This window comes from Uranotaenia lowii, chromosome 3 (genome assembly GCF_029784155.1).
Source record: "Uranotaenia lowii strain MFRU-FL chromosome 3, ASM2978415v1, whole genome shotgun sequence".
NCBI lineage: Eukaryota > Metazoa > Arthropoda > Insecta > Diptera > Culicidae > Uranotaenia > Uranotaenia lowii.
The window spans coordinates 324,557,643-324,576,831 of NC_073693.1; the positions used below are offsets into that span (position 1 = coordinate 324,557,643).

General features: G+C 38.2%; 2 protein-coding genes across 13 annotated transcripts in view; one reads left to right on the forward strand and one right to left on the reverse strand.

Annotated features, from left to right (window-relative positions):
• LOC129750906 (type-2 histone deacetylase 1) overlaps positions 1-19,189 on the forward strand; it is a 446,066-nt gene that overhangs the window by 366,402 nt on the left and 60,475 nt on the right. For all 11 annotated transcript variants that reach the window (XM_055746085.1, XM_055746090.1, XM_055746091.1 and 8 more), the window contains one exon: positions 14,708-15,902. In XM_055746085.1, coding sequence (XP_055602060.1) covers positions 14,708-15,902 — 1,195 coding nt within the window. The remainder of the gene's footprint in view (positions 1-14,707; positions 15,903-19,189) is intronic.
• Positions 1-19,189, reverse strand: part of LOC129750907 (microtubule-associated protein Jupiter) — a 619,733-nt gene that overhangs the window by 339,986 nt on the left and 260,558 nt on the right. The gene's annotated exons all lie outside the window — the stretch shown is intronic.

Sequence of the window (19,189 nt, forward strand, 5' to 3'; positions counted from 1 at the left end):
TTTTGCCGATCAGCTTGCTGAAAAGTAAACAAATAATGTATTTTAGTTTACTAATATATTCAACGTTTATACCAAAAACATCAAATCGAACTTACCATTCCGGAGATAACAATAACATTTAACATTAAAGGAAAACTATAATAACTATGAACTGGCGATTGCTTCGTACTATTAGATGGTGAAAAAAAAACTGATGCTACGAATGAATGTGTTCATCATTTTTTCACAATGCCGTTTCTTCTATTTTTCATAAGAACATCATTTGAAAATTGAAAGAATTTCATAAGACTCTTATGAAAAATTAGTTTGGACGCAAAAAAGTGGTTCATAAGATGTATCTTATGAAATTTATAATAAGATTTCCTCTGAGTGAATGTGTGTAAATTTTTATATTGGACGGGTTTGGCCCAAGAGCCAATCTTTCATAACTTTTTAAAAAATAAACCTAGATGAAAAGATAAAGGTGAATTTGAATAAATTTATCAACTTTCATTCGATCGAGGATTCAGGTCTTGACGAGATATAATTGTTTTAATGATTCGCTTAAAATAAATTCTCTAACTTTCAGAAATTTCAATAGCTACGAATAAGATAACAACTATTGACGAAATCATTTTAAAAAGTCATTGATTAATTGAAATTATAGATTTTAACTCATAAAGCAACTTTGTTGAACACAGCGAAACGATTTGACTAACGGTTTCAAAAGTATTAAAGGATCCATTAAGTTTTTTTTCTATCAGCTCTTGTTTTCGAGATAACTTTTGAAAAGGACAAAATTTTTTTCAAAAATTCGAAGATATAGATTTTAATAAAATTATCAACTTTCCGGAAGACGGCAAGAAACTTTGACATCTGAGAAAATAAATATTGAAAATTTCTTTTTGTTTATTTTTAACAAATCGCCAAAATACGGGAGTTATTGATTATTGATAGAAAAACTAAATCAGCGCTTCAAAATTAGTCAAAACAGTTTGTCAATCTTCTGCACCTCGAAAAAAAAAATGCAAAAAAATTGTTGCCTTGTGTTATGAACTATCCATAAAAATGCAAGTAATTTCAACTTCCGTAAAAAATCAAATTTGAATTTTTATTCTTCTCAGTTTTGTTAAATACAGAATATTAAAAATAAAATATAAAGTGTTTTATCATAAACCATGGTTTCTCTTACACAATAAGATTAATGCAATGTTGGAAAATCCCTTTGGAAAAAGACAATAAATTGGTTAAAATTAAGTTATAGTTTTACGTACCTTCTGTTGTTATGTTGTTGTTAAAACTCAAAACTGAAAAAAACTTTGGGACTCACTTAGAAGTCGATCGAGTTCTACATAATGATTATCAATTTTCAGCTTAAAAATGACTCAAGATTTGTAATTTTGTATAATAATTACTATTTTCAAAAAATTAATGGATTAAAATTTATTTCACACGAAAGTGGGATTATTTGTAATAACCTTTGTAGCATTTCATCAGTCTTCTAGAAACATTTACTTCTTATAATATTCTATCTCAACAATTTTCCGGCAAAACTGATTTATGTTATGACTGTTTATTTTTCTGAATAATAAGAGCCGAAAAATGATTCACTTAGATGTCTCCGTTCTAAAACGACGGCAAATTTGAATTACTGAGAAAATTGCACATAAAATAAGTAATATTTCGGGCCTTTATTGTGTATTGTGTATTGTGTAAGACTTATAAATTTAAATTTCCATACAAATCTTGCAACGTACTGATGTACAAATATGGGACAGATCAAGGAGATTTAGCAGACCAATCGATGCACGATCAGATATTTTCTCTGGGTATGTATGAATCGTAGTTTTTTTTCCAAAATCATGGTGTTAAAATTGTCTAACAAACGTTTCGTAAAGAAAACCGATTTAAAAATATTTTTTTTTTCAGACGTAAAATCTTATTTGCGTAGAAGGAAACTTAAAAATTTTGTTTAAAAATTAGCAGAAAAATCGCGCGAAAAACAACAAGATAAATTAAAACTGTTGTCAGAGGCATATTTTACAGCAGAAAATATCTTAAAAAGCTTCATTTTATCAGTAAACATTCCAAATAACATGATTCAGAATTATTTTGAGAATTTTGAAAAACAGCTAAAATATTGATAATACAATTCATTCTGTGCAACGATGGATCAGGAGCAAAGAAAAAGGAGTAAGGATGAAAAACAAGTTCAAAAATAATCATAAAAAGTTTTCAAAATTAAAATCAAGATTTAAAAAACTCTTCGAAGTGAATCCAGATTTTATTTTTCATATATTGTGTTTCTTTGTGGTTTGTGGTTCTATTCTGACTTTGATGAATTTGAAGTTTTAATTTTGAATCAAGAATCAAAGTTGTGAAACTGCAATCTCCTTCAATTTGAATCCTTAATGACATTTTTACATCGATATTTTAATATTGATCATAAAACTTTAATTTGAGCTTAATCTGAAAACAAACCTTGGATTTTAGTTCCAAGTCTGAATTGTGCATTTTTAACCCAAATTCAAAATCTGAATCTAAATTCCAAAAAAGAAATTCTATCAATTTGAAACCAAAAAGCAAATTTAAATCAGAACCCTTGGCCAGAATTTTTGTATTTGATTCTGAATTTATGGTTTTAAATATTGTTCGACACGAGACTTGAATTATTTGCGGACGATTCGCGGGTGTAAATCGCGACTCCGCCGACACGACAAGATCGGGGCACTTGGGAAGTCAAACGGACTGAACGGGATTTTCTTCACCGGTAATCAAAAGTCAATCAACTGTGATTGCAACTTGGAATTTTATTTACAACCGATAGCGACATAGACTTGTCCTGATCGGTGACCGGTGGCGCGAGAACTGTTCTTGGATGCTGGAAGCTGACCAGCTTTTATCATCCCTAGCTGCCTATCTACCTAGCTTGGGGGAATTGTGTAGATCTCGCTTAAGATCGGGAATAATAAATTCTTTGGTCTGTAGTACATAGAATTGTGTCGATTGTGACTATTGTGGAAGCAAATTTGCACCTAGGGTGGAGTATAGCCTGGGGTAAATTATTTCATGCTAACAAATTTTGTTCTTGTGTTCAGTGTTAGAGTGTAAATGAATGTTGTAAATTGTGTGTTCGTTTTATTCTAACTCTATTTATTTCTGAATGTTAAACACACCGGCCACCTTGAACGATTTAAGCTTCAACACTTTCTTCTTCGTTTTCGATGTCACCAGAGTCGCCAGTTGACTCTGTGGAATTCTGGACCTCGTTGACCTCGGGTAGTAGATGTTCGAGCGCTGCAGGATCGACCTCGATGGGGAGAACGCAGAGTTTGGAGATGGCTCGCTTTGTTGTTGACCCGTTGGGCAGCTTGATTGTGGCCACGCGAACCAGACCATCGGAACCAGGATGTACGGCCACCACTCGACCCATTGGCCACTTCAGGATCGGCAGGATATCGTCTCTGAGCAAAACCATTGCTCCGTTGATCAGGTTGCTCGTTTTCTTTGACCACTTGTACCGTTGCTGGAGGGATGTGAGGTACTCGTGGTGCCACCGTTGCCAAAAATGCTGCGTCTGCTGCTGGACTCTTTCCCAGCGGTGTAGGAGGCCTTCTGGAGCGTTCGTTACGTCACGTTCGGGTAGGGCATTCAGGGGGCGACCAGTGATGAAATGCCCGGGGGTGAGCACTCTCATGTCGTTTGGATCGGATGTCAATGGAGTGATTGGCCTCGAATTGAGGCAGGCTTCGACCTGCGCCAGCACGGTGATGAATGCCTCGTAGCTCAGGAACGCATTCCCGATGATACGACGAAGATGGTGTTTCATAATCTTCACGCACGATTCCCAAAGGCCACCAAATGAGGGAGATCGTGGTGGTATAAAGTTGAATCGCACTAGTTGATCGGCAGTTTCGTTGACTACTGGGGATTTTTTTTATTATCTGACGGGTTTGCGCCGGGGGTCTTCAGATTTTCACCAAAATTGAAAATTTGGTTAATTTTTGCGACTTAAAAACACATGTATTTTTTCTGATTTTTAACATTTTTATTTTTTGAGTTAGCTTCGGTTAGATTTTTTAGTAAATAAAAAATAACCATTTTTCAAAGCTACATAACTCTGTTGTTTCTCAACGGAAATTATAAAATAGCACATCAAAATGCATTGAAATTTTATCAGCTTTCCAAATAGAATAGTTGAAAAAAATAAAATAGTGACCTTCAACATGAAAAGTTGTAAATAAACTTTAAATGGCGTCTAAAAGTACCGTCTGCATCACCGAATATTTTGCAAAAAATACCATTGTGTAGCTCGATTCATGATGCAACTTTCATCTGAAGACACCAAAGTGGGCCATTAACACCTTGAAGAGTTATGAAAGAAATAATGGCAATAAATCTCTTTTTTTGCATCGAAAACAAACAATGGTCGAACAACTGCACTCACATATGGAGATAGCAAGCACTTCTAACAACATGGAAACAAAAGAACTTATCAAAGCAGGTAAAAAAACACTATTTTTTGGGCTTTGTAGACTGACCCTACTCACATAATAGTCCCATATGAATTTTCGTCATTTTAGGTCAACATAGGGATTCAAAATAAAACACTAAAAAAAGAGGTTTTGTTCTACAAATTTCGAAAAAAAATATCAATTTGTGACTGTCCTATATGAAATATACCCGAATAACAGTTCCATATGTGAAATAACACGGATTTGGTTACTTTTCAATGTTTCTTTCGGCGAAATAGTCTTTGGTTTATTGCTTTGAATCATTTAAACATTTTTTTAACTCACTTGATGTCGAATGATGCACACTAGTTTTCGAAGGCAGGTCTGACTTCCTTAGGAATGACTTCCTGAGCGAAAAACTATCGGATGCAATCAAAAATCGTAAAAAGATTCAACTTACAATGTGGAATTCATTATATTTTTTTTGCAAAAGTATGTTTCTTTTTCTGACAATTGCATTTAGATGTTCAAAAATGATCAAATTTAAGTCTTAGAAAGTAGCTTGGTGAGAAAAATATATTTTGTATGGGACTGTTATGCTAGTAGATTCGAAAAAGGTTTCAAATATGGTCGATTAACAGTCCCATAATGAATAAAAATGGTGCTCTCGACCTTACCAATAACCCAATTTCGAAAATTTCAGGCCTAACGATTTATTATGACAACCTAGAAACGATTTTCGTTTATGCTGAAAGTGGTGGTCACAGTTTAAAAATAAATTCCAAAACAGAAAAAGCTGATTGTCTCGCTGGCTTATTTTTGTATATGGGACTGTTATGAAAGAAGGGGCGGTAGATTGTTGCAGCTTAACGGACTTCATGTTATATCCAAAAATCTAATAACGTATTCGTGTATACCCAGTTTTGCACCAGGTCACAACAAGTTATGCACATTTTACTGCCATTTTTAGAAGTAAGTAGTAATTCCCCAGATTTGATTTAAAATGGACGGTGGAACACTGAAGATTCGTGTGTGAGCGATCGAGGTAGCAAAACACTGACGACGAATTATGTTCGTTCTAGTATGGTAAACCTCAAAACTGGGCGAATGTAGAAAACGAATACGGTAAAAGTATCACATTTTCATCATTTTACAGCCTGGGCTGGCCATACTGAGCTCTTTGATTATTTCTACACCATTTGTGCCACTTTCTCATACTTTTTTGATCAATGGGAAAGGATTTTGGTGTCCAGTGCTTAGCTCCCGATATAAAAACTATTTAAAGCACGTCTATATTTCATTTTTTTAATCACATTTTTGTGATCCCAAACACAGAGACTGAGCCTTCTACTATTGGCATTGATTATGCTTCACAATGATCTTTGATCGAAAAATTTATAAGTTATATAGTATATGACCAGGTTGTAAAACCAACATTCCCATTATTAGTTATATCACATAAACAATACGATACTCAGAATTTTGGTTAAAATTTAAAGTCAGTTTTGCTGCAAACACTCTACAAAGCCCAAAAAATAGTGTTTTTTACCTGCTTTGGTAAGTTCTTTTGTTTCGATGTTGTTAGAAGTGCTTGCTATCTCCATATGTGAGTGCAGTTGTTCCACCATTGTTTGTTTTCGATGCAAAAAAAGAGATTTATTGTCATTATTTCTTTCATAACTCTTCAGGGTGTTAATGGCCCACTTTGGTGTCTTCAGATGAAAGTTGCATCATGAATCGAGCTACACAATGGTATTTTTTGCAAAATATTCGGTGGTGCAGACGGTACTTTTAGAGGCCATTTAAAGTTTATTTACAACTTTTCATGTTGAAGGTCAATATTTTATTTTTTTCAACTATTCTATTTGGAAAGCTGATAAAATTTCAATGCATTTTGATGTGCTATTTTATAATTTCCGTTGAGAAACAACAGAGTTATGTAGCTTTGAAAAATGGTTATTTTTTATTGACAAAAAAATCTAACCGAAGCTAACTCAAAAAATAAAAATGTTAGAAATCTGAAAAAATACATGTATTTTTAAGTCGCAAAAATGAACCAAATTTTCAATTTTGGGGAAAATCTGAAGACCCCCGGCGCAAATTGTCAGATAATAAAAAAAAATCCCCTACTGCGTGACGATGTTCAGTGGATCGAAATAAGTTGCGCAGCTCTCGATCAGCCCCAACGAAGTTTGTGGCATTATCGCAGAAGATGTTTGCTGGTCTGCCACGCCGGCCCACAAATCGGCGGAGACATGCGATGAATGAGGCTGATGTCAGGTCGCTGACCAGCTCCAGGTGAACTGCTTTCGTGGCCATACAGATGAAGACAGCCACATACGATTTCACAGGCGCCGACCGCGGACTCGGCCTTTTCAAATAAAATGGGCCAGCGAAATCGATCCCAACGTTTTCGAACGCATAAGATTGGGTGACTCGTACAGCAGGAAGTTGGCCCATCTGCTGGGATAATGACCGAGGGCGGGCTTTTACGCATGTAACGCATCCATGCACGACGTTGCGGACCAAATTCCGACCACCAAGCGGCCTGAAGCGTTGACGAAGCGTGGCTAGCAGAAATTGAGGGCCACAATGAAGTTGATCTCGATGCATGGTTTCGGCGATAAGACGAGACAAATAATGGTTGCGTGGTAGTACGAGAGGATTTTTTGCCTCGGACGAAATGGATGCGTAAGAAAGCCGGCCACCAACACGAATTAAGTCACCACACAGCTTGGGGGCCAGGTAGCGAAGCGGCGATGACGAAGGTAGCGGTTTTTCAGAACGCAAGGCAGCAAATTCTTGGCCGAAAGTTTGCTCTTGAACTCGGCGTACAATTGCGAGGAGTGTTTCGTTAAGTTCGTCTACAGTGATAGGCCCAGGGAGTGGTGGTTCAGTAGGATGAGGCAATGATTTTCTAACTTGTCGGCAGTAACGAATTTTGGCGAAAAACCGCCTGCACAGTGCAGCGATTCTCAACAAGTGAGTGAACGACGAAAAATTTTCGATGAGGTCTGTCTCGGACGAATTTGCGATGGACAGAACTAATCCCTTTCTTGCCTCCAAATGCTTCTCTTTGATGTTGTCAAAGCTTTCAGGTGCCTCTGGCCACGGTTGATTCGCCTCTGCTAACCATGGAGGGCCATTCCACCACAACGAGCTGTCGATAAGATCGCCGATGTCAAGACCTCTTGAGATCAAATCAGCGGGATTTTCGGTACCAGGAACGTGATGCCAGGAGCAGTGAGCTGTTAGCTCTTGGATTTCCGCAACTCTATTTCCGACGAACGTCTGCCAAGAAGATGGACTAGCAGACAACCAGTGCAGCACAATTGTAGAGTCGGTCCATAAAAAGATGTTGTCCTGCAACCCGATGCTGTCGCAGACCATGAGCAATAAGCGGGAAAGAAGCAGAGCACCACATAGTTCCAAGCGTGCGATCGATTTCGTATTTACTGGTGCGACACGAGATTTGGCGGCGAGAAGACGTATGGTAACATATCCATCAGGAGCAACAGAACGCAAGTAAACGCAGGCACCATATGCGTGTTCTGATGCGTCGCTAAAACCATGCATTTGAACGCAAGCTGGGCGGCAGAGCGATTTTACGTGCCTAGGGATGGTGAAGTTTTTTAAACGATGGAATTGGCTTTGATATTCCTCCCACTCTAGCGTGAAATTTTCGGGCAAACGATAATCCCAATCAAAATTCAATTTCCAAAGAGTTTGGATGATTATTTTAGCCTTGACGATTGCAGGACCCAGCAAACCTAGAGGGTCGAAAAAGCTTGCAGTTTGCGAGAGAATGATTCTTTTCGTGTAGAACTTGTGACGAGTAAAGTTTGGCCTTTTGTAAAGAATCGAATCGGTTGCTGGCTCCCACAGCAAACCGAGAGTCTTGATTGGGGATTCAGAATCGAATTCGATAAGCGTTTTTGTTTCTCTGCATTCTTCGGGAACATCATTCAATATTTGTTGCGAGTTCGACGATATTTTCCGCAGATCCATGCCAGCCGACGAAAAAATGCTGAGCAGCTCGGTGCAAATCTTTTTAAGTTTCTCCAGATCATCTTGCCCAGTTAAAAGATCATCCATGTATAGGTCTTTAATCACAACAGGAGCCGCCAGAGGGTATCGAGAACGTTCGTCTTCTGCGAGCTGCTGGAGGACGCGAGTGGCGAGGAAGGGTGCACAGTTCGTACCATACGTCACCGTAAGCAGCTGGTACGTTTTGAGCTCCTCACTTTTGCTGCTTCGCCAAAATATTCGCTGCAATGGCTGATCCTCATCATGCACCAGCACCTGACGATACATTTTGGCAATGTCTCCAGTGACGACGTAGGCATGCATTCTGAACCGCAACACGATGCTCAGGAGTGTGTCTTGAATTGTAGGCCCAGCCAGAAGAACGTCGTTGAGCGACAGACCGGAGCAGCTTTTGCAGGAGGCATCGAATACTGTGCGGAGTTTCGTGGTGGAGCTCTCGGGGCGCAGGACAGCATGGTGGGGCAAAAAATAGCGGGGTAAAGATTCATTTTCTTTAGACAATTCTGATGGAGCGATTTGCCTCATATGGCCCAATTGGAGATACTCATTGATAAAGTCCTCATATTGCTTTCGAAGCGTTGGATTTGCATCCAATTTGCGCTCAAGCGCGAAAAAACGACGCTGCGCATTGAATCGATTGTCGCGCAAACGGGGTAAAAGCTCTTTCTTCATCGGTAGGCGTACAACATATCTCCCATCTGTGTTGCGCGACACATTTTCGACAAAATGTTGCTCACAAAGCTTTTCAGAAGGAGACCAACAAGTTTTGGATCCGCATTCTTCCAGGGCCCAAAATCGATTCACAAGCTGTTCCAGGCGTTGGTTGTGTGTGAGATGACATCTCTGAATTTCGACCTCAGACGAGCGACTAGAGCACCTACCAGAAACTATCCAGCCCAGCACGGTGTTTTGGAGAATGGGCAAATGATCTCCGAGTGTAATTTTGCCATAACGTAAAAGCTGGAAGAAAACGTCCGCACCCAAGAGAGCATCGACAGCAGCAGGCGTACAAAAAGTTGGATCTGCCAGAGTAATCCAACTGGGAGTCTCCCAATCTGTAGTCATCAGTGGATGGGCGGGTTGGTCATGAGAGATGGTAGGCAAAACGAGGAACTTAAGCTGCCAACTGAGAGCCGAAACCCGAGACGAAACGATGGATTTTACTGATCTGTACACCGAAGTGACGTGTTGCCCAACCCCACCAAGCTTAACGTGATCTTTCTCAATAGGCAGTTTGAGTTTCTGATAGAACGACTCCGTCATCAAATTAAACTGCGAGCAACTATCGAGCAAAACTCGGGCGGTAAACTTTTCTCCTGCACAGTCCTCGATATAAACCAGCGCCGTGGAAAGCAAAACAATATCGGTGGGAAGCTTCGCCGAGTGGGCCGTGAACGCCTGATGTGGGGTCGTTGGGGGCTGAGACGAAGTGGATGCGAGAGAGGCTGGTGTTTCGAATTGGTCCACTGATACGAGAGATGTGCTGGAGGTGGATGCAATTCGACTAGGTGACTGTGTACGGGGAGCAAAAGGTGGATTGGTGGAGGGTTGAGTTCTATGTTGTTGGTTTTCGGATGGGTTAGAATTTTCGAGTTTTTGTTCGAATGGTTGGAGGTGTATGAGGGTATGATGTCGCTTCCTACATTTTCGACAACCATCTGACGAGCAATCTCTGCAACCATGAGCAGATGTCTTGAGGCAGTTCAAACACAATCGATGTTGTTTGACGAAATCAAATCGCTGTTTCGGAGGGAGCTTTCGAAATTTAAAGCACTGGTACAAATAGTGGTCGCTACCACACTGGAGGCAGCTGCGCCCTGTCGAATAGCTTGGGTGGGAATCTTGAGCGACGTGTAAGGTAGAGAACTTTGGCTGGAGCTTTATTCTTGGTTCTCTATTGCGACTAGGTGCAGGAACGAGAGCTTGCAAAACACGAGCGTGGTTTTGGAGAAAAACTATCATTTCCGAATAGAGAGGCATCTCTGACAAATCGTGGTTTGCCATGGTGGCACGAGCAATATGGTTTTCCCACTCCCTCAAGGTGTTCGGCTCTAATCTATTGCTGAGTTGGAAAACGAGAAGTGAACTCCAGCTGTCTGTGGGCTCACCGAGCTTTTTCAAAATGCTCACATTTCGGTCAAATCGATCAACGAGGTTGAGAAGAGATTCCGCAGACTCACACTCAGAAAAATACTATTAAGTTTGCCATAAGATTCTCTTATAAACTGGCGCCATAAGAAAAATCATTGAAATTTATAAGATTGTCTTATGACGCGAATGAATTCTTCAAATGAACGCCTACTTCGTTGAGAGGTTTTTGCTTTTCATAAGAGGGTCTTATGGAAACAGAAAATGTCATGTTTGATGATAATAACTCAAGATAATTGATATTAAAAACATTTTATTTATTTTCTAGCTAATTTGTTACATCATTATCACTAACAGCAGCACACAAACACCCGGTTCCAATACATTTATTCTGTCGCATAGGATCTTTTGAGTTTTTACTTTTTCCCGGTCAATATGCTGAAAAGTAAACAAAAAATAATGTGTTTGAGTTAACAAATAATGTCAACGTTTACAAAAAATAAACTTACCATTTAGAATGGATAATCACTTATCTTTTAGGAACTCTATAATAGTTTCACGCTTCGTGTGGCGATGAAAAATAATGACTGATGGAATGAATGTGTTCATTATTTTTTCACAATGCCGCTTCTTCTATTTTTCATAAGAACTTACTTTGAAAATTGGAAGAATTTCATAAGACTCTTATGAAAATCAATTTTACACTCTAAAAAGCGGTTCATAAGATGCATCTTATGAGAATCATAATAAGAATTTGCCTGAGTGCACATTTCATAGGTGACGTATCAAAAAGCTCGGCTAAGTGACACTTTACTAAGATGCGCTTATCGTCGTATCTCGCGATCAATCGTTTCCAGGCCTCAGAGTAATTTTCGTCGCTGATAGGAATTTCGGAAATCAAACCTGAAGCTTCTCCTCGCAGCAAACCTTTTAGGTACTGAAATTTCTCCGACGGGCAAAGTTCATCAGACGAGTGTACAGCAGCATTGAACCGGTCGTGGAATGATTGCCAATCGAGAGGATTACCCGAGAACTCTGGCAATTTAATTTCAGGGAACTTGATGTGATTGATTTGAGGCAAAGGTAAGGGATTAGACTTTTGTGGAACCTGCACTCGTTTTGGCAACAGTTGAGTCAGCTGGGTTTTCAGCTCGTAATATTGTGCTTCAAAACTTTCTAACCGCTCGTTGTAATCGATCTCTGGGCTAGCGGGGGGAAGCAATTGCAGCTGAACTATTTCCTCAACATATTGAACATAGAAATGCTCCAACCTCTCCAACCTAATCGACACCTGATCTTTATGACGGCTAGGGTCAAATGCATCGACAAACTTCTTAATTGTGTGGACCGAAAACGAAATATTTTCTGACCTAATCAAATGCTCCCGACGTACAGCACCTTCGGGGTCATCGACATTCGCCATCTCTAATCGCGCAAAAAATGTATTTGTTGTCCAATCTGGACAAAATGGAACGAACCCACCTTTGATTTGAGTGCGATGACTTACGGCCGCGTTTCACGGCGCCAACTCGGGCTTCCAAAAACAGCGAACAGGAACCAGCAGTAAAGCAGCTATCAAACGCCGTCGGCATACAAAATCCGAAGGGGCAGAGCAGGAAAACTGCCAGCGGAATTCTTGTTCACTATTTTTCGGCACAATTAAGCCAGCACTTTAAGCAATTAATTTTACTTCGATCAATAATTGAGGCAATACCCTCCCAGCACAATGGGGAACACTGAGGGAGTTTTTTATGATTTAAAATTTCACAAACAGTTCAGTCTGTTCGTTTTATTTTCACAAATGATCAATATTCGATCCACTCAGGGGTTTTTAATTTTCCCCAAGGTTTTTTTGTTTTCACAATAGCACAATTTGCCCTAAGGCACCACAACGTTCGTGCAGAACCCGTTTGGCTTCTCAGATGCCCACAATGTCGGAAACTATAGTTCCATTTACTGGTCACAGGCCAGCCGCAAAATGTCAACCTTTTGGTCACTTTGGCACTAGCACTTTGGTCCAGATTCATCCGGCTCGAAGGACCATGTTCGACACGAGACTTGAATTATTTGCGGACGATTCGCGGGTGTAAATCGCGACTCCGCCGACACGACAAGATCGGGGCACTTGGGAAGTCAAACGGACTGAACGGGATTTTCTTCACCGGTAATCAAAAGTCAATCAACTGTGATTGCAACTTGGAATTTTATTTACAACCGATAGCGACATAGACTTGTCCTGATCGGTGACCGGTGGCGCGAGAACTGTTCTTGGATGCTGGAAGCTGACCAGCTTTTATCATCCCTAGCTGCCTATCTACCTAGCTTGGGGGAATTGTGTAGATCTCGCTTAAGATCGGGAATAATAAATTCTTTGGTCTGTAGTACATAGAATTGTGTCGATTGTGACTATTGTGGAAGCAAATTTGCACCTAGGGTGGAGTATAGCCTGGGGTAAATTATTTCATGCTAACAAATTTTGTTCTTGTGTTCAGTGTTAGAGTGTAAATGAATGTTGTAAATTGTGTGTTCGTTTTATTCTAACTCTATTTATTTCTGAATGTTAAACAAATATGTTATTTTTTCAATTATTCATTCGTAGTTGAACTGGAAAAAATTGAACAAAATTGTAAATGATGAATTTGTTTCAAGTTTTCCAATTCTGGACTTTTGAAACTTTCTTATGTTTCAACTCTGCACATAAATTTAGGATAAAAATTTCCGATATAAATCTTAAATTTTTTTGAATTTTAAACATTTTCTTTTCATATTTCGAAATTATGAGTTTCGAAAATGAAAAAATCATCACATTTTAGATTGAAATGCAATACCAAGGTTCGAAGCAAGATTCTATACCAATGACGATCCAAACTGAAAATCGAGAATATTAAACTAAATACTTACTAGGATATTTTCCCGTAAGTATCCGGGCTGGGCAAATCCAAGCAATTTTATCCTAAAACCTTTCGAAATTAGAGCATGTTGTTTCAAAATTTTCCCAAAAATCCGTTCAAAATGCAGGCAAATTTCTAAATTAAAATCAACAAGTAAAACACATGGAAAACTGTTTTTAATTTTTTCAAAACATATCAGCCGATTCAGAATCATCAGAAAAATCAGGCTTCAAAAAAAACATTTATGTTTTATTTTTGATAAAATTTGTTTTAAAAGATACAACACAATACACATATAACTAAGAAATATATTGATCAACAAGTGAGACATTTTTGAAAAAATGTTGTAGAATTGTGGTCCTGGAATAAGATTTCGAGGTATTGGAGTCGAGATTGTTAGACTATTGTTAATCTTGAATCATTTAAGTATTTAGTTCATCAAAATTTGATTGAAAATTCAAATTTTATGCTTAGTGAAAAAGATTTCACTTGGGGCATTTTTGGACCTTCATGGGGGGGGGGGGGGGCGTTCCTACGGTCATGGTATAAGTGCTGCACTTATACCCCTTTGGCTCCAAACAAATTGTAATTTTCAGTTAGCAGGTTTTTTTTGGAGAATATAACATAAGAAAATAGTGGGATAAAGTTATGATTAAAATACTATATGATGTTTGATAGTCAAGGATTCGTTCTAGATAGTTATCTTGATTTTTATCAATTTTGTCCTTTATACCCCTTTAACTACACGGCCAATTTGAATTTTCTGGATATATTTATATGCAAAAATCTCTTCGCCCATACAAATATCTATACAAATCATAAACGCGTTGCGCTAATTCTGGAATCAACCAAATCATCTTTAATTTTACACTGATGCTTGTTGCTTGCTGATATTGGAGCAAAAATCCTATTTTTGCAGCGGTCATGAAAGAATTTTAGTTGTACATATAATCAACGAAGTCATTAATTTGTGTTTGATGTATAAATTCAATTTCTTGCCATTCGCTAAACAATGTTCAAATTCGACGTGGCACACAGCATATGTTCCAAAGCCCTGCATTGCGAACTAATCTCCCCATAAATTATTGAAATCGTTCAAACAAACCGCAAAAATGTAGTTGAACGCACATCTGCTCCAACAAAACGAATAAAACAATACAAACCCCTTTCGCTGCTGCTATCTGTTATTTGTTCGATAGTTCAAAAACTTCCAAGCTAATGTTATTTCTGTGTTGTTTTCCATTGCAGGTCCCCGCCAAGTTTGAAAAGTACCGGCAACGCCATAAACAACAACCAAAACAACAACAACAACAACAACAGCACCGGTAAATCATCGAACAGCACCCCCTCAGGTATACTGACAACAACCGCAGCCACGAAAACAACACCGCCAACAGTCAAGGTCGAACAGGTGGGGGTGGTGAAAGGCGTTCCTCAACAGCAGCAGCAAAAATCGCCGAATACTAGCACTAGTTCTAGCTCCAGTAGTTCCAATAGTAGTTCTAGCAGTAGTTGTACCAGTAACGGTAATTATCAACAGCAGCCAGTTGAGGCGACCTACGCCAGTGTGGTCAAAAAGCCCAAAAGTGAACGGCTGCAGCAACAGCAGCAAATTGGCGGAAATGCAATTGTGGGTGAGTTCAATGCGGCGGATCTGAGGAATTCCCTGGACCGGAAGCTGAACGGATTGCTGTACAGCAATGGCATCAATATGGTTGCCCACCACCAGCCTCAAGGGACGACGACGACGACGACGACGGCCATCGTTGGAGCAACCCTGAAAGATAGTTCACGATTCCACGGAGGAGGACCCAGCAGTGCCAATCATCTGAGCAGTAACGACAGTCTGCTACAGCTGGATTCGAGCAGCATAAGTAGCGTCAGTAGCAGCAGCAATCACAATCAGCTAATTGGAAGCCCGGTGAGCGGCACCAACAACTCACCCATCACCGGTATCTCGTCGAATGGGGCCCTGGTTCCGCCACCCTATCGTGACCCTCCGCCCCCACGAAACTCACCCCTTTCACATAAACTAGACATCCTCAACGGCAACAACAGTAATCCGAACGCCAGCATCAGCAGCAACGGCAGTGGAAGTAGCCAGACGACCCTCAACAACAATCTCAACATCAACAATATCAACCGGAAACTGGAGAAGGATAGCATCAACATGAACCTGGCCCTAAGTGCGGCTGCAGCTGCAGCTGCTGCATCAAACGCTGGAACCCCATCATCCTCGACGACAACAGCCACCAATGTCAACGAGCTGCTGATGCTCAATGAGCTGAATCTGAACGAATCCGGAACGAATGGGTCGTCGGGTGGCCCAACTGGGTCCTCCTCAACGGCAGCGACGGCATCAACCGGCCAGTACCGGGATCTTATACAGCTCATCAAGTATCAACGCGAGAAAATCAATACCCAGCAGGCGGATCTGTCCAAGGTGGGTAGCGAGGTGGTTTCCAATTTCTCTCTAAGCTTACTGGTGGATAAGCTGGCTAAATCAGCGATGCGATTGGTTATAGGGAGACCAACTGTTTGGGTCACTCACTTTTGCTACTTCATTTAAATTACGACGATATTTTTCACACAATTTCTTCTGGAACAGATTTTTTCCCCAATATTCGCAAAATTTAAGAATTTAAAACCACAAAGAAAAATCTTATACGCCTTCAGAGTTTTTGCAAGCTTTGAATGTGTAGTAAACGATTCGAACGTGTTTTGCTTTTAGAATCATGGACAGAAATATTCACAACAAAACCCTACGAAGGGTTCAAAACAACTACAGAACGAAACCATTTCGCAATTAAATTTCAGAGCTATGCTCAAAATTCCTACTGATATCATGAGATCTCATTATTTCAACGTTATTGGTATAAGATTTGAACCTCAGCGACGGTTATTCTCGTGCATTGCGTATGACTGAGGGAAACAAAATAAAAACGTTACAAGTAACACAGATAAAGCTAACTAGCATTTGGATGTTTTATTATGACATTTTTTGTGCAGCTCGTTTTATGACGGTTTAATTATGGTCATGCAAAATGCTTATATTCTTGTTTCGACAATATTTTTTCAGATAGTTTTGAAAACGCTAATAAAGCTTTTATCAAACATACTGTTTTAGTTGTTTTGAAAGAGTTATGAATGCTCTGTTGAAACTATAATAAAACACAAACTTTAGAAGTTTACTCCATTTTTTTATTTTACATGTTTTTTAAAAGCACTCAGTCCATAAAACTTAGTGACAGTTCTTAATCAAGATGTCAAAACAGGAAACGCTCATATTAGGTAGCACATATTTGAATTGGAATTTCCAATTTTACACATTTTTGATAAATTATAAGTGTTGGTTTTGAGTTAAAATAAATGAAATATATAAAAATCTTTGAAAACTTCAAATAACCGGAAGTGAAATGAAAATCTGTACAAGTGAGTGAGAGGGCTCAAAAAGTAGAAAAAAATTGTTGCTTGACACCATCACTTATCCAAGATGGCGACTCCTGCTTCAATTTTCAAAGCTTTAAATAACTGAAAATATCATGAAACCTTTACAATATGGTTTTTAGGTTAAAATAAAAAAACGAGTAGAAGTTGAATCTCGTTATCTGACGCCATCTAAGAATCCAACGGCTTCAGCTGAACTTAAAAATGTTGTAAATGACTTAAAATCGCATGAAACCCCAACAACAGTAATGGTTAAAGCTTAACAAGTAGAAGTCGAATTTCGCTATCTGACGCCATCTTGAAATCCAAGAAGGTGGCTTTCGCTTAACTTTAAATGCTGTAAAAGACAAAAAATCTTATTTAACCGCCACTTTATGGATATTGGGTGGAAGGGCTAAACAAGAAAAAGTCAATTTTTTCCTGTCAGACGCCATCTTGAAATCCGAAGAGGCGACTTTCGCTGAACTTTTAAATGCTGTAATCACTGGAAATCAAACGAAACCCCCACAATATGAGTACCTATTGAGAGAAAAATTATACTAGGACTAGGTAGAAGTATTTTTTTTTGCTATCCGACGCCATAATGAAATCCAAGATGGCGGCTTCTGCTAAACTTTCAAATGCTTTAAATGACTAAAAATTGCATGAAACTGCCTTAATATGAGTATTGGCTAAAGGCTAAAAAGTCAAATTTTGCTTTCAGACGCCATCTTGAAACCCAAGATGGCGGCTTTTGCTGATCATTTAAATGCTGTTAATCACTGAAAATCGCATGAAACTTCCACAATATGAGTATTGAGTGAAAGGATCAAACAAATAGAAGTCGAATTTCACTATCAGACGTCATCTTGAATCCAATATAGCGGCTTCTGCTGAACATTAAAACTTTTATTACTGAAAATCAAATGAAATTCCCACAATATGAGTATTGGGTGGAATTAATAACTAGAAGAAGTCGAATTTCGATATCTGAAGCCATCATTAATCCAAAATGGCGGCTTTCGCTTTTCTTTTCAAAGCTATAAATTACTGAAAATCTTTTGAAACATCCATAATACGGGGTATAAGGTGAAAGGTGCTAGCAATTGGGTGTGCTTATAATTTTAACCTTGGCAGAAACATTCGATGAATTCTTCAAAAACTCAAGCGAGTAAAAGCTCCCTTTTTGAAATACTTTTCTATGGATTCAGGTTTTTTTTTTTATTTTGAATGAGTTATATATTTTTATAGTTTTTTCCTCGTGTTAGAAAAAAAATGAAAAGAAAAAAAATAATTATTAAAGAGAAACAAACAATCTCATATTTTACACTGATGCTTGGTAACCCAAGGGATATAATAACAAACTAATGGGATTCAAATGCTAATTTTTGAAGTGGATGATAGCTGAATAAAGGTTTTTTTAAATTAAAATTTAATTGCTTTTATTGATCCAGTTATCAAGATAACAAAATAAAACTTAATTTCACTATGGTTTTACAACTTTAAGGCGACTTCGAATGCCTTGAAGTTGAAAAATATGTGAAAAAAAATTCCGTTAAAAAAAGTTAAACTCAACTCAACTCAAACTGGCTCAAACTTTCATGAGAACAACAAGTAGGAGAGAAGCAGGCTATATGTGCCTTTTAAGCAGAATACTGATTTAATCAAATATTACTCGAATATGTGTACAAAAACTATAACTATAAATATTACTCGAATATGTGTACAAAAACTATAAACACATGAGCAGACATCTTTTTTCTACAGATTGGAATAATTTTTATGTTGAAGTCTCCTTCAGTTTTCGAGAAATCGATTTTAATATAACTGTTGTCAAAATTTCGAACCTCAAACCGTGCGGGCTAAATGCGCCTATTAAAGTTTAAGGCAAAATTTCTGTTTTTTTGACAATATTTCCGTATAATTTCATAGGAAATGCTAAAAACTGATAGTTTTCTGAAACAAAGCTAAAATTTTACAAAAAAAAAAGTGTTTCTTTTATAATTTTATAGAATAAAACAAAAATTAGGGTTACAATATTATGGAGGCAGTTCATCCATAAGAAAAACTTTATCAAATCTACCAACATGATGGGGGCATAAAAAAACACTCTCTTATACCACTTTCTAATCTTTATGAAACCATCATAAAAGCTTAAATTTGTTTAAATTTTCAAGTTCATTTGAATAAGAAATAAAAAATAAAAATCACCTAAATTTTTTTTGTGAGCCTTTTTCCGAGTAATTTTAACAGTCAAAATATAACATTCAAATATATCAAAACCTTGTATAATTTTTTTTAAGT